The 13,981-nt window shown below is 40.6% G+C and overlaps 1 protein-coding gene across 3 annotated transcripts in view; it reads right to left on the minus strand.

The window, feature by feature from the left end:
- The window catches only part of adamts18 (ADAM metallopeptidase with thrombospondin type 1 motif, 18), a 73,348-nt gene that overhangs the window by 3,301 nt on the left and 56,066 nt on the right, over nucleotides 1-13,981 (minus strand). For all 3 annotated transcript variants that reach the window (XM_086025808.1, XM_086025806.1, XM_086025807.1), the window contains exons 20-25: nucleotides 11,843-11,963; nucleotides 10,067-10,193; nucleotides 5,177-5,381; nucleotides 1,857-2,048; nucleotides 483-553; nucleotides 245-410 (exon numbers count right to left, since the gene is read on the minus strand). In XM_086025808.1, the coding sequence (XP_085881934.1) occupies nucleotides 245-410; nucleotides 483-553; nucleotides 1,857-2,048; nucleotides 5,177-5,381; nucleotides 10,067-10,193; nucleotides 11,843-11,963 (882 nt within the window). The remainder of the gene's footprint in view (nucleotides 1-244; nucleotides 411-482; nucleotides 554-1,856; nucleotides 2,049-5,176; nucleotides 5,382-10,066; nucleotides 10,194-11,842; nucleotides 11,964-13,981) is intronic.

The following is a 13,981-nucleotide window of genomic DNA, read 5'->3' on the forward strand; positions in this document are numbered from 1 at the left end:
GCTAATTTAGGACGCTAACAAACCGCTAGTTAATTACACTGTCATTGTATGATTCAGCACAAGTCGCCGGCGTTCGTGGTATTTGATAGCTTTCAGCCGGTACTCTACCAGAAAACAGTTTGGAGACGCTTTCTCATGCTGCTGAATGAGAAGGTGTACCAAACATTTGACTAGTGCCACACCTCATTTGTCATCTGACCTTTTTATCTTCCAACCGTGAGTGTTTCACATTGATGATGGGTACCTGTTGCCATGGAGAAGAGTACCAGCTTGACACCACAGCGCCGGGGACGGTCCTGCCCACCAGAACCCGGGCCAGCTCGGGGCAGGGACCTCGGTCGCAGGACCGCTGGAGATCCGCCGACGGTTTGGCAAGGTTCCTGCATCTCCTCACAGGAAACTCCACAAACCTGCGAAGAGAGGGAACACGACTGAAGTGGACTTTTGCAGATGAAACTAAGATTGTTGAGAAGAGTTCTTACCCTGCCTGGAAGTCTTTCTCCCCACAGCGGAGTTCTCGCTTCTGCAGGCCAGGACCGCATGACCTGGAGCACTAAAACACAACAATTGAAAAATGTCTTCATTTTTGTGTTTGAGAGGAAGTTTTTTTTTCTTACAATTGTGTATATTAACTGTAAATTAACCACTAATTATAATTACCAGCAGTTAAATGTCATTTCAAACTTTTCAAGTTCCCTTAAAATTAATTGGCTTACGTATGATTCGTTCTGTTTGTATATGCTTTTAGGTGTTGTGCTTTTAGTTGTGTGAGACACATTCAGTAGTCTTGTGTATGAAATGTGGTGTGTAAATAAAGTTTCCTTGCCTTACTTTTTTTTTTTTTTAAAAGCATGAATTGAAGAAAATATTTTGTACGTATACATATACGCAGAGGTGGGCATTTGACTAAAATTTGCTCATCCGTCAGCAGCCTGGGTACCCGTCCGTCATCCGTCAATCCGTCTATTTTTCAAGACGGACCGAACTGTAATCTGTCTGTCGGTCAGTACGTCATATTATTTTAACGGCGCTTGCATCTGTAGATATCAAAGGTCCGCCGGTCCATCCTTCATCATTCCGGAAACAAAAAAAGTCCAACGGATAAAAAATGCATCCATCCATTATTTGAACCGATTTGATTAAATTGGTAAAGTTGTGGTTACCTTAACCAGAATCCTGTCGCATTGTTGCCAAAAGGTACAATCCTGGTGGATTAAAATGCTTCCTGGTCCTTACAAACCGAAATAAACCAGAAATGACAGTAAATGAATTTAGCGAATCTTTTAGCGAAACCCACTCTTTCCAAAAAATAAAAATGTAAAACTTAATTTACAGGAACCTCTCTGTAAAACTCTCTTTGTACTCACAGCTGCCGGTACTATATTACTTCTTAGATAAGCGGTTTGGATAATGAATGGTTAGCCTGAGAAACTAAGGATGCTCTATTTGGTGCATACCGCCACCTGCTGTACATATGCAGTCAATGCAGTCTGGGTCGCGTTTCCGTCTCTCTTCAGCAAAAAGTCAATAATTGACTGTGAGGTCAGTTCGGACTTGACCAAGTTAGTTATGATTACACAGGCGGATAAAAAACAACTTCTGTCTATGCTTAGTCCGTCTTTTTTTTTTTTTTTTAAGTTTCCCGTCTATCGTCTAAAGTCAGCAAAACGGGCGTCCGTCATTGACGGATAGACGGACCGGTCCGTCGGCCAGGCGGAATGACAACCTCTGCATATACGTACGTGTACGTATATGTATGCATTCTGCGCGGCATGCAGGTCCATAGTGGAGAAGTTTCTTCGAGGCTGTGGCCTCCATATATATGAAGTGGGTCACCATCAAATTTTTCTTCTTACCTCTCCCCAGGAAGTGTGTGTCCACTGCAGCTTGTCGTTCTTTGGGCAGCGGCGCAGGACGCAGCTCTCCTGGGCTTTGGGTTGCTGGTTCTGTCTGCACATGCTGTCGGGCACCACCGCCGCCGCGCCGGGGTCGCCGCTTTGGCAGAACACGCTTCGCTTCCTCAGACCGCGGCCGCAACTCTTGGAGCACTGCGGGCGGAGGACACAGTGAGAAGACGCGGTGAGACACAGGTGGCGTCCTCTGGAGGGTTAGTGGAGCGTATGTGTGGGCCCGACACTATTTTTTTTATAACCTTGCTTGGGATCCGCTATGGCTGGATTTAAAATATATGCTCCACTTTTTTGGACTACTTCCAAATAAAATAGGGCAGTGATTCCCGTAACTTTAATCTTGTGAGAGTACAACATTTGTCTCCCAAATATGCAACATTCCAATACACAGTTCCTAGTCGGCGGGCCAAATTTCCTCCAAATTGAACTTCTTGAAAAAAAATGAGTTTATCCTTGAAACCAGATAAGGGAAGATACAATACAAAAATGTAAAAAAAAAAAAAATCAACAAATAGGTGAATTTGAAAATTAGTGAATTTGAGTTTAGAAAATCCTGAATATGTGTTGAGGCACAATTTTAAAAAAAACATCCAAGTTTCTTGGCGCCAAGATGACACAAGCTGATGCCAAACCAATATTTTTAAAATAGGGCTTTGACCTGAGCACAAAAAAAAAAAAAACAGTGAATAGACGAGTTTCTCAGAGAATAAGAATAGATTATTCTTATTTTGCCTTTTACCAGCTGAAAAACATCTCCAGACTGAAGAGTTGCATGCTCCAAGCAGACCAGGAGAAATGTATCCATGTTTTTATTTTGATTATTGTAACAATCATTTGACTGGACTCCGGAACAGAACACATTTCTCCAGTCCTAAAGGCTTTTTACAGTGGCTCCCAATTAGCTGTAGAATAGATTTTAAAATGATGCTACTGGTCTACAAATCACTGGATGGTTTGGGTCCTGAATACATTAAGGAAATACTGAATGAATATAAACCCTGTGGGGCTCTAAGATCTGCAGACTTGGGTCAATTAGGGGAGCCCAGAGTTCAAAATAAACATGGCCGCATTTAGCTGTTTTCCTGCACACACGTTGAATAAGCTGCCAATAGAAGTGAAGCGGCTGGGGGGAAACAACTTGACTAAAAGTAGAATTACAATGACGCTTATGTAAACTGCATCCATCTGTTCTGTACAATTGTGTGACATTCTTCACAAGGCATAAATGGAAACGACAACTATTGTTTTGTTTTTTTGATTTTTTTTACCCATACAGTAATGTCCTGTCAGTCTCACAAAATGTGCCTCGTTTTAGCGTTCTGCATCCGTCTGAGAATTGCGCATTGATAATTCAACACACGCTTGACTAGCAAAGCGAAGGTCGCACTTGGCTGAGGCTCGATTATGGACCCAAACATTAAACACGATAACGCCATCGCTCACAAATGACCTCCAACCATCAGAGTATCCGGCAACACAACAACGCAGTAAACTTCAGATGGGGAAAAAAAAAAAAACAACTGCTCATCAGGGACGCCAGGGTGCTTTATGTTACTGCACTGCCCCCTAACACACACACACCATTTATATGCACACACACACACACACACACACACACATCACATATAGAAGCTGCCTCATCCCAGCGGTGCTTTTGACACTGAAAGCTTCCATTGGTCTTTTCAAGGAGAAAGCCTTTGACCGCCACCTGAACTCAGCAAAGAGTCGCACTACCGTCACAAAGATTGATGGCTGGGTAATGGCGGAGTGACAGCAATCTCTAAATCTCTTTTTCTTTCTTTTTTTTTTAACAGAATTATAATCTGGTGTGGCCTGAATAAAGTTACACAACATATCGGATTCCCCTGCAAGAGAAACTAAAATTGAGTGAGTGAAATCCTTTTTTTGCATCTTCATACTTAACAGTATAACGCAAAGTCCTGTCATTGTATGGACATGTTTTGATGAAAATATGCAACAGTTTTTGGAAAAACATCCAAAAATCTGGCTTTTACTTTTTTTTTTTTTAATTCAAAATGTTTTTTTAACCTTGAAACTAAAAGTCATTTATCCTTGAAAAATGCAACATTTTTTTTTCAAAACAAATCAGACTTTATTCTAATGGGATGACAACTCTTTTTATTATTTCTCAAAAAATATATTACTGGTCATTAAAAAAAACAAACCTTTTTTTTTTTCATTTGAAAAACAAAGCACAAAATTAAACGACTTTTTTTTGTCTCAAATGAAAAAAACAAATAACGAAAAAAATCATTTAGTTCTTGTAAGAATAGGAGTGTTCTTGTCCAAAATAAAATCTCAAAAATATACAACTTTTTAAAGTGATTTTTTTAAGTAGAACTGTTTTCATGGAAATATATATTTTCCCCAAAATGTACATAATTCTTGGCATAGTAATAAAAATAACATAATATATTTCTTTTGCTTGAAAAAAATATTGCTCTTAAAATTGACTAATAATAATAATAATAATAATAATAATAATAATAATAATAATAATTTTCTATATAATGTTCAAAGAAACATTACGGATGACTCTTGGATAAAATTTAGAATTTTTATTATTTCCAATAATTATGATTCAATTTTGGGTTCATTATATACTGTATATTTGCACATGAGCAATAAATCTGACGAGTATTTTCACTATCATTTGCAATTTGTCAGATGACCAAAGTTCCAGCAGAGGGCAGTAGAGCGTTGTGGATGAGTGCGACTTGTATGCAAATGCTGTGCGTGCGTGCGTGTACATACGTTTTTCCTTGAAGCCTTTAATTATGCAAACATCTTCAAAACATGTCACCATGTTTTAATTTAAGGCCACATAAGGCTACATTTATGTCCACAAATGTACAAAGATGATTTTTTTCTGACCATAAGTGAGTGGAAGCTACTAAAACATGGGGACAAAAAGAACAAAGTTACGACGATTGTTCTGAAATCCACAACCACTTATTTTAGTTCAAATAGGCCAAAATAAGGTTTGCTCTTTTTCCCCTGTACCTGTTTAGTGAATGCCATTATTTTATTGCAGCATATCTGTAAGCAAGGTAGTACATTAAAAAAAAAAAAAACTATTAAACGGACTGAAGTGTGGTGCAGAATTTTGTCCCCAACCCAAAAATATTCAAGAATAGTAATTATTAATTAAAAAAAAAAAAATCAACAAATTTACTGGTTGCGCTAGTGCAAGAAGATGAAATGAATTTGTTGTTTTATGCTTTGAATGACACATGACACGGTACCTGCGACCAGGCTCCCGTGTTCCAAACCGGCGGGCAGGCCTGCGTGTTGCAGGGCCGGAGCTGCGCCGGTGAGACGACGGGGCAGAGGGAGTGCGTCGCTGCCTCCTCCCGCTGGTAGGTCACCTTCCTCATGCAACGCAGCGTCCTGGCCTGCTGGCCTCCGCCGCACGAGCGACTGCATGCTGCCCAGTCTCCTGTCCACCAGCTGAAAGGCGTAACAGAGAGAAGATTATAAAGGATAGTTAATGCTGTTGAAAAAAAAATCCAGAGTTAGCAAGAAAGTTCATGTTTGGCAAGTCTTCTTCTGTCAGTGCTCAAACGGTCAGATTTCGGTAATGATTTTACAACTTCAACAGGTCATTTGGAAGTTAACTCTCTGTCTCATATTTAAAACCTTTTTTCTTAAAAAAAAAAATTGTTGTTTTTTTTTCTTTTCGCTATATACCAGACATTACAGAAAAACACAACCCTTTTAACAAAAAAAAACAAAAACAAATTTTCTTAAATTTTTAAAAATTATATATACATATTTTTTATCAGATATTTTTCCCAAAAAATTTTACATTGATCATCTCTTCTCATTACTTTATTTATGAAAGATTATACCTTTAATTTCGAATTTGTTTGGAGAACGAACAACATTTTTTTTTTTTTCAAAAATACAACTCCTACCTCTGAGAACATTTTTCCCTCTCTTATTTTACTCATAAAAATGTAATTTTTCTGCAAAATATACCTTTGTCAGAAAAAAAATCTGCATTTTTTAATATGCCAATTTATTTATTTTTTTAAAAATCTCTAAAATGCAAGACTTTTTATTTCCAAAAGTTTCTAAAAATGATACACCTATTTCTTGAAATGTCCCAAAGCAGCCAAAGGTCACACCGATTTCTTTCCTATTCAAAGTTTTGCACAAATATTCAAAGTTTTCCCCAGCCATATTAAAATGAGATTTCATTAATGATATCCAAAAATGAATGCCAGATGCATGTTCAACAGTACTCCTTTACATAGATTTAGACCAAAAATTATTCCTCGGTGTCAGAGCAAGAATCTTTGTGATTTTGAATGACAGTCAATGTAAAAAAAAAAAAAAAAAAAAAAAAATTGAGAAAGGCTATCCATGCAATGTTGATTTTGGACATAGTCAAATGTTCTAAAACTGCTCAGGCACCAAATTAAATATCCCAAACTATCTGTATGAGTTGTATTTGAATTCAGCTAAGCACTAACTAACCAAACACAATTTCAAGGCGATGAAATCTTTTGAGTCTTCCACATCTTTGCTCCAAAATAGCCGCCGTCTTGGCACCGCAGCTCAAGGGGGAGATTACTGCAAATGAGTGGTCTGACCACCGCGGGGTTTTAGGCGAGAGAAAGATGGCGAGTCGGGCAGATGGCTCAGGATGCTGCAAAAATAAAAACGACCTCGGGGCACCCAGGCGCTTTTCCTTCTCTTTGGAATTCCGCAGGAAAAAAAATTTGGGGTAAAAGAGTCGGTTTAAGGACTGTCCCTTTTCTCCCCTGTGTTTTGCCCGAGATTATAAATAACAACACATCACTGCGGCCAAGATCACCCGAATTCGCATCTCACAGATGCTCCATATTGAGATAGGCGACCAGGGGACGATTTTGGTGATCTTGCTCCTTCCTTAAGTTAATACGGATTTGACAGTAAGCTAGTGGGTATCCTATATGAATTTATTTTTTCTGCAGAGTTTGGTGACGCTTAACTCTCATAACTCATCCTCGCAAGGTCAGAAACAGACCAAGGGCCCTATTTTGGTAGACTGGCGCCCGTGCGCTTGGCGTAAAAACTACAGTGTACTACGTACAGTGGACCCCCCGCATACTTTGTTCCAATATTTGATTTTTTTTCATTCGTTTTTCCCAATTTTTCATAGAAAAGACATATTGAAAGTTTACCGGTATTTTTTGAAGAATTTTTTTTTTTTTTTTTTTCCTTTTTCAAATGCATTTTAACGGATGTTGTCGGTTATATGCAGATTTTTGCCAGCCCGGTCCTTTTTTTTGTGCGGGCAGTGCATAGTGCCGAAATTTGACGACACGCCATCAAAGACGAAAGTCAAAAAACTCCACTTGGAAATTCAGCCCGCAAAATCTTGCCTGATGGCCAGCCAAATTTGAAGATGATTGACGACAAGTTCTGAAACATTTGACTTTTTGTCATTGTGTGTGGGCAAAGCATGGTGATAAAGTTGCGAGTGTAGAGCATGACTGTGTGTGTCTTGCGGAAGGCTGGAATGACTTGGCCTGGCGAGACAGGCCGGGGCCCCGCGGGAATCTCAGCACAATAAAACATGTCAGCGGCCAAAATGCAAGAGTGAGAAGCAAGTCATCCACATTACGCATGGCAAAAACACTTTCTGGATACGATATGGACGAGGGAAAAAGAAAACTAAAATCAAATTCCTACTTAGCAATGGTATAGTGACACATTTAAAGTGGATTTAACTCAAATTCCACAATTTTAATCAGAATGCCTTGTTTCAACTAGTGGGCCTGGATAGAACATATTCTTGAAAAAAAAAAATGTTTGGGTTGACTTCCGCTTTAAATGGCATGTTTAAAGGTTTCAATCACTATGAATAAAATATTTTTCTTCCATCACTCTTGCATTTATTGGTATGTCAAAAGGTTCCTGTTTATTTGCGCCACCCTGTATTTGCAGATCGGGACCAAGCAGTGAAAAAACAGTTGTTTTAAGTTAATTGACGACCACCTTAAAAATGTTCATTATTGCCAATATTAATTGATTAAACATTAAACACGCCAGAAATTATGATCCCAAAATACATAGCATTTCAAACTCATCTTACAACATCCGGTTAAAATGAACGGCTTACACGTGATTTGATTTCATGGAAAAAAATAGCACCGGCATAGCCCATGTCGCTATATTGCTTTTGCAACCTGTAAAAATAAGACCTCTGTTATTTTTTTGCGCGAGTATTTTATAGTCACTCAGAAGAGCAAAATCATGCGGTGAAAATTCCCCGCAAATTATACTAACAACCCTCACTCTCAACCCCATCAATTACTACTTTCCTATGAGGCTTTAGTGCTATCTTGTAGTTACAAATCGAGCACACAAATACTCAGAGCCGTGAATAGGTGAGTTTCTCGTCATATAGCTGACGATACGTTGTGCGAGAAAAAAAAAAACAAAAAAAAAACGCAAATAGACGGGGGGGCTCACTGTATACAACTCTCATCTAGTTCCAAACAAAGGGGCTATGTCCGGACGTGTATCGGGGCTCTTGAATACCTTTAGCTGAGATAAGGGAAATGCAATGCCTGAGATTAGTGGCAGGAAACGGCGTCTCGAGTGTTGGGAACAGAAGCCGCGCGTTGGCGGCGCGAGCGCTCGGCCCGGACTTGTTTCGGCAGCCCGAGCCAAGCGGCCGACGTCCCCGAGCATCCGACGCATGCTTTGCATGTCTATTTTTTGGGCCTCGCGGCTTGGACGCGCAAACGCGTAATTGCAGCATTAGTGGAAGTGCTCGTGCTCTCCCTGACCCCAAAACGCTGTGCCCTGCCTCTTCCGTGCGGCGCGCATGTAAATCACTTAGCCGCTTGCTGGGAAGGGAAAAGGCCTTTGGTAGGGGGTGCTGCTTCAACTTGAACGCCACCGCAGCGCTTGAGCCTGCATGCATGCGCACCCTTCTTTTTGGAAGCCGACGCCATTAGACATACAAGGTCTAGACATGGGTGGGCTGATCGTCTTTGAAGGTTTTGCCGAAGTCAGAAGTTGGTTTCAAAACTAAAATAAAATGCTTCCGGGCAGGACGACGGACGAGCGGCTATAGCACATCTGCTTCAAAGTTTTCAAGTTGGGGGGGGGGGGGGGGGGGTTTGAATCTTAACTTTCCTAGCGATCCAAACACAGCCGTGATTATCGAAGACTTTAAATGGTTCATAGGTGCGAATGTGAGTGGTCGTTGAGTCCAAGTATGAAGCCCGCCTCTGAAAGTCCAGTCCAGTAAGGCTCAACCCGATATATATTACACACATATCCGGGGATGTTTTTGGGGGACATTTAAAAATGGGCTTCACGGTACATTTATATTAATTAAAAAAAAAAAAGTGTCAATTGTGTTAAGAAAAGTTTTGCTTACAGATAGCAACACTGTCAGAACAGTCCCGTTTAATACAGACCAGGAAAAATAGAAAACACTGTAAAGTGCATTTAAGGCGAGTGGTAGACGATGTCACTTTATCGAGAAAGATTTCAATTACAAAGACCGATTAGCTCGGAATCCTTCGTTCATCCCTCAAAAGTAAATATCTGTGTCAATGAACACGTCTTTGTTTCACTCTGTTACGGAAAACAGTCAAATTGATTCGTCTTGTCAACATTACTGTGTGCTGAGAAAAAAAAAAAAAAAAAAAAAATGTTTTTGATGTGCACAAGTGAGATAAGCACGGGAGGATTGAACAAGCAGTCCTGATCATTTCAGTTCTCATTTGAGAAATGTACCTAAGCGACTGAGGGAAAAAAAATGTAAATCTATGTCTTTAGTCAGTGGACAACATACCAGAGTCATGTTGTATCAATAGGATAAAAACACCGCCTGTGATGAACGTGATGCGCGATGGAAAGACGTCCATTGATCTGTTAAGTAGAGAGCGGAGCCGCAAACCCACTCGGTGAGTTTCTCAAAAAGGAACGGAGGAGAGATTAAAGAGTGGCCGGAGGAGGAGGAAGGCAACCAGACCGCGGACAAAGTGCAGACTCCCCTCAACCGCACTGCGCGAGCGTGCGCAAGCCTGTAATAAAACCGGCGCAACATTTGGCAACGTGGATTGCAAACCACAAATACACGCGCACACACACACACACACACACACACACACACACACACTTACTACGCAGGGCAGGGCTGCGTATTGCAGAGGTGCGAGCCCAGCGTGGGTCTTGTGAGCGGATTGCACATGCTGGCGTTGACGTGAACTTTCTGCTCCTGCAGGCAAATGGCCTTGGTGGAAATGCGACCTGGAGGGAATAGAAACATGAAGAATTGAGGATTTTTCAGTCTGGTATGGGAAGTTCCCGGAGATCCCGATTTGACTTAATTGGGCCGAAATGTTTTATTTATTGACAGCGAATAGTGTATCTTTGTCCATCTACGCCAGCAATGTATAACGGGATGCAGTACAAATAAACGATCTTCCTCAAAACGGCAGAAGATCAGATTAACCCGTTGATATTCATACGACAAAAAAATAGCCTTGCGTTCAAAGAAACAGGAACAGATTTGTGAGTAAATTGAAACAAGGTCGTCATTATTTCAACATGTCATGCATACTTTTTGCGGCATTTTTGCTTGGTGGTGCGCCGTGACATTTTTCCAGATTCAAATATGTTATGAATCAATGAATCCAATAGTCAATGATAACATTGGAACCACACAAATAGTTCAACTTCACTCAAATTCATTCTGATTTAGCAATTTGATTCGAGGGGTAAAAACTGCTGGGTAAAAGAAACAAGCCATGACATTCAACTTGAGTTGACTATGCGTGTGAAGAGAAAAAAAAAAAAACAATACCAAACATTCATGGGCCACAGCATCTAATGAAATCCAAGTATCTAGTGTGTATAAAAGGAAATTTCATAGTTTAACACACTGCTGGTAAATAATGCCGGGAGGCATTTGAGCGAAGCGTCCAAGTATTTCTTTTTGGGGGGAAAATATATCCACACACATATTTGCATTCGACAAGGGGCTGCTCAATTGACGTCTGTTCTCCGAGTGCACTTTTTGTTTGTTATTGTAGCTGTCACATGTGATTACATAGGATTGAAAATCCTCCTTCAAGATCACATTTTAAACGGCGATGGACAGATGGATACCGTTGGAATGCTAGAAACCAAAATGTTCCCATTGTTAGGTTGAAAAAAAAAAAAAAAAAAAAAAAAAACGCTAGGAAACTGTAAAGCTAAGGGTGAAGAATAGATGGCACCATGAATCCAAAATGTGAAGACATTTTTAGCCAATTAAGACGCTTTTCTGGATAAGGTGCAATAAAACTGGAAAATTACTCGGAAATATCAATCAAATCAATGTGAAAACACACTTTGTATATCAGTTTACATAAATGAGCTGAAATCCACCATGGCTTTCATTTATGGCCTATTAAAGTGGATAATTTTTTTCTCAAACTGTAATTTATTTTGATTTAAAATGAGTAAAGCTGAAATGGTTAAAAAAAAAAAAGGTTTAAGGCTATATCTCCACGATTGAGTACTAAACAGTTGTCAGTCTTTGCACGTTTTCAGCATTTATCTTCAAATGACTTCAATTTGCTGGATTTGTATTGTTCGAATGTGGGACATGTTTAATTTTACTGTTATGGAACCATTTAAAAAAATGTGGGCTGCAATTGGCCCCCAGGCCACACTTTTGAGATGGGAGGCATGAATTGATATTCTCTTTCTCTTTTTCTCCATTCTATTTTCCCCTTAGGGTGTGTATTGAAATTTTTTTTTTTGCTAAATGGTTTTGGCGTTCGTGCCCCATTTTGCCCCTTGACTTTTATTCATAATAGAATTGTGGAAGGCATGCCTAGCCAAGATCCATCCAACCTGATCACTGCAAATGACAAATGCAATAAACCAACATCCAAACTCATCCAAGTTACCTCCGGCGCAGGGAGCGGAGCAGTCGGAGCGCACCACACCCCAGCTGTAGTCCGGCTTCCTCTCAGTACGAGGCAGCGTGTACTCCCAAACCACACCGGGATTCTTGCCTTGCAAAAGGATCTGGAAGAGCAAGAGGAAGAAGGACCCATTTCTGATTGGGAAGAGCGACAGAAAGTCAGGCACTGTAATGGACACTTTAGCCCCCTAATTTTCTTCTCTGGGCAAAGACCCCAGAGGGTGTTCATCTCCATCCATTTGATCCATTTTCTATAGCGCGTACCCATGTTTGGCTAATGGGTGAGCTCCCTGGACGGGTGCCACTTGCGGGGGAACAAATAGATAACCATCACACTCACATTCACATCAATGGACAATTTAGAGTCTTCAATGAGACTAATATGCGTGTTTTGGCTCCGGCTCGTCCATGACTCAAATCACAATAAGTGTCATAGAAAATACTGCAGATGGCCGGATAAACTACAAGGGGCAACAAATGCCTTGGCGAAGGTCTGCGCCACCCTGCGCTTTGGTCGCCATGCCAACTGGGAGTGTAACGGTATGTCCAAAATCACAAAACTGCGCTGGAGGTCCACGAGGAGATTTGATAACGACCGCGTCCGGAAATCTTAGCCTTGGACTCCGAGCAAGATTATTCTTCGTACACGGACATTTTTGTGGTATGCCAACCCCGGGCCTGCAGTGTAATTTAGCTCCAGCTCGTTGGGCTTGATGAGTGGCGCGGTGAGGATGTGGAAAATCTGTGGTCTGCTGTCTCTGGTGTGACAAAGTTTTGTACTTGTCAAACATGACAAAGATCTTACACTGTCTGCACCTTAAATGTGTTTATTTCCAACCCTTGACAGCTGGTCTGTCAGTCATCCCAGTTATTTTAGTCGTAATCGTCATTCGCCATTGCTAATTTGACCGACTATGCAGATTAGTATGTTGATGGCTGTGGTAGAGTGTTTATCTTTGCCGGTGTTTGTCTTGGAGACCAATATTTGGCTTTGTCTAAAACAATTGTTAGAAAAGTTGCGCGGTGTTTATCTTGGCAGACAATGTTAGCGCGCGTTGTGTGTCTTTGACACAGAGGGAGTTGTCTCACAGATGGAAAGCTGCAAAATGCATAATTGTGCCTGCGTTGTATTGTTGCTGCAGCTGTTTGCCAATAATTTTGGACACAGCTCAGTTTGCATTTTATCTCATTAAATTGCGCAGATTGTCTACCGAGTTATGTTATGTTGCGTAAGTTTGCAAACGATTTTTTTCAAGTGTCGTCGTTTGTGTGTGCGCTTCATTACAATGGAAGAAACAGAGGATTTAGGACAGACCCCCGGGGAACACTGCTGGATTATTACTTGCTAATTCTGAAACATTTGAAAATGGTTTCCTATCTAAATGCTAAAAAGAGTTGTATGTGAAAATGAGTCGTCAGTGAAGTCATGTGCGACTCATACTACAACCATCGACAATAGTGAGCCGACGCTCTAGAGCCTGTCCAATGAAAATCTCCATATCTTCGCTGTCCTGCGAAACACACTTATTTCCATTTTATCATTGTTTTTATTTTTACGTTAATTGGGTTTCCACATGTTTTTAGATAAAGAAAAACCCTTTTCTTTCCATCTAAATCCATCCATTATCCAAATGTTACAACATATATGTTTTAGTAAATTTTACCATGAAAACAAAGCCCTGCTAGCTTCCTGTAGAATGCTAGTGTTTAGCGTAGCCACGCACGACTATATCTACAACTAAAACATCAATGGCCGATCATTCAGGTACTAAACGGATACATAAACCAATGAAGCATCTTTTGGTCGCAGGACCCAGCATGCACTTGGATGTGTTAAGTGATTGTTTCAGTCAGCAATTTTCAGCCTCAGCGGGCTCTCAAACACGGATCTGACCCAGGAGGCGCTCTGCTTTCGCTCTTGTGTATGCTAGGCTGAAGGCCAAGGTAAATCGGTGATATTGAAAGGCAGGAAAGTTGATGCTTGAACTCAAAAAAGCTGAAGCGATATTGGGTGAGAGTCATCATTTATGCTTTTAGGCAGTGGATCCAAAGGCCTCTAATGTAGTGGTTGCTAAACTAAAGTACCTGATGGCCCGGGAGTCATAACTTGGGGGTCCAGAAA

Source organism: Filicampus tigris, chromosome 3 (assembly GCF_054856515.1).
Source record: "Filicampus tigris isolate MCC_2025a chromosome 3, RoL_Ftig_1.0, whole genome shotgun sequence".
NCBI lineage: Eukaryota > Metazoa > Chordata > Actinopteri > Syngnathiformes > Syngnathidae > Filicampus > Filicampus tigris.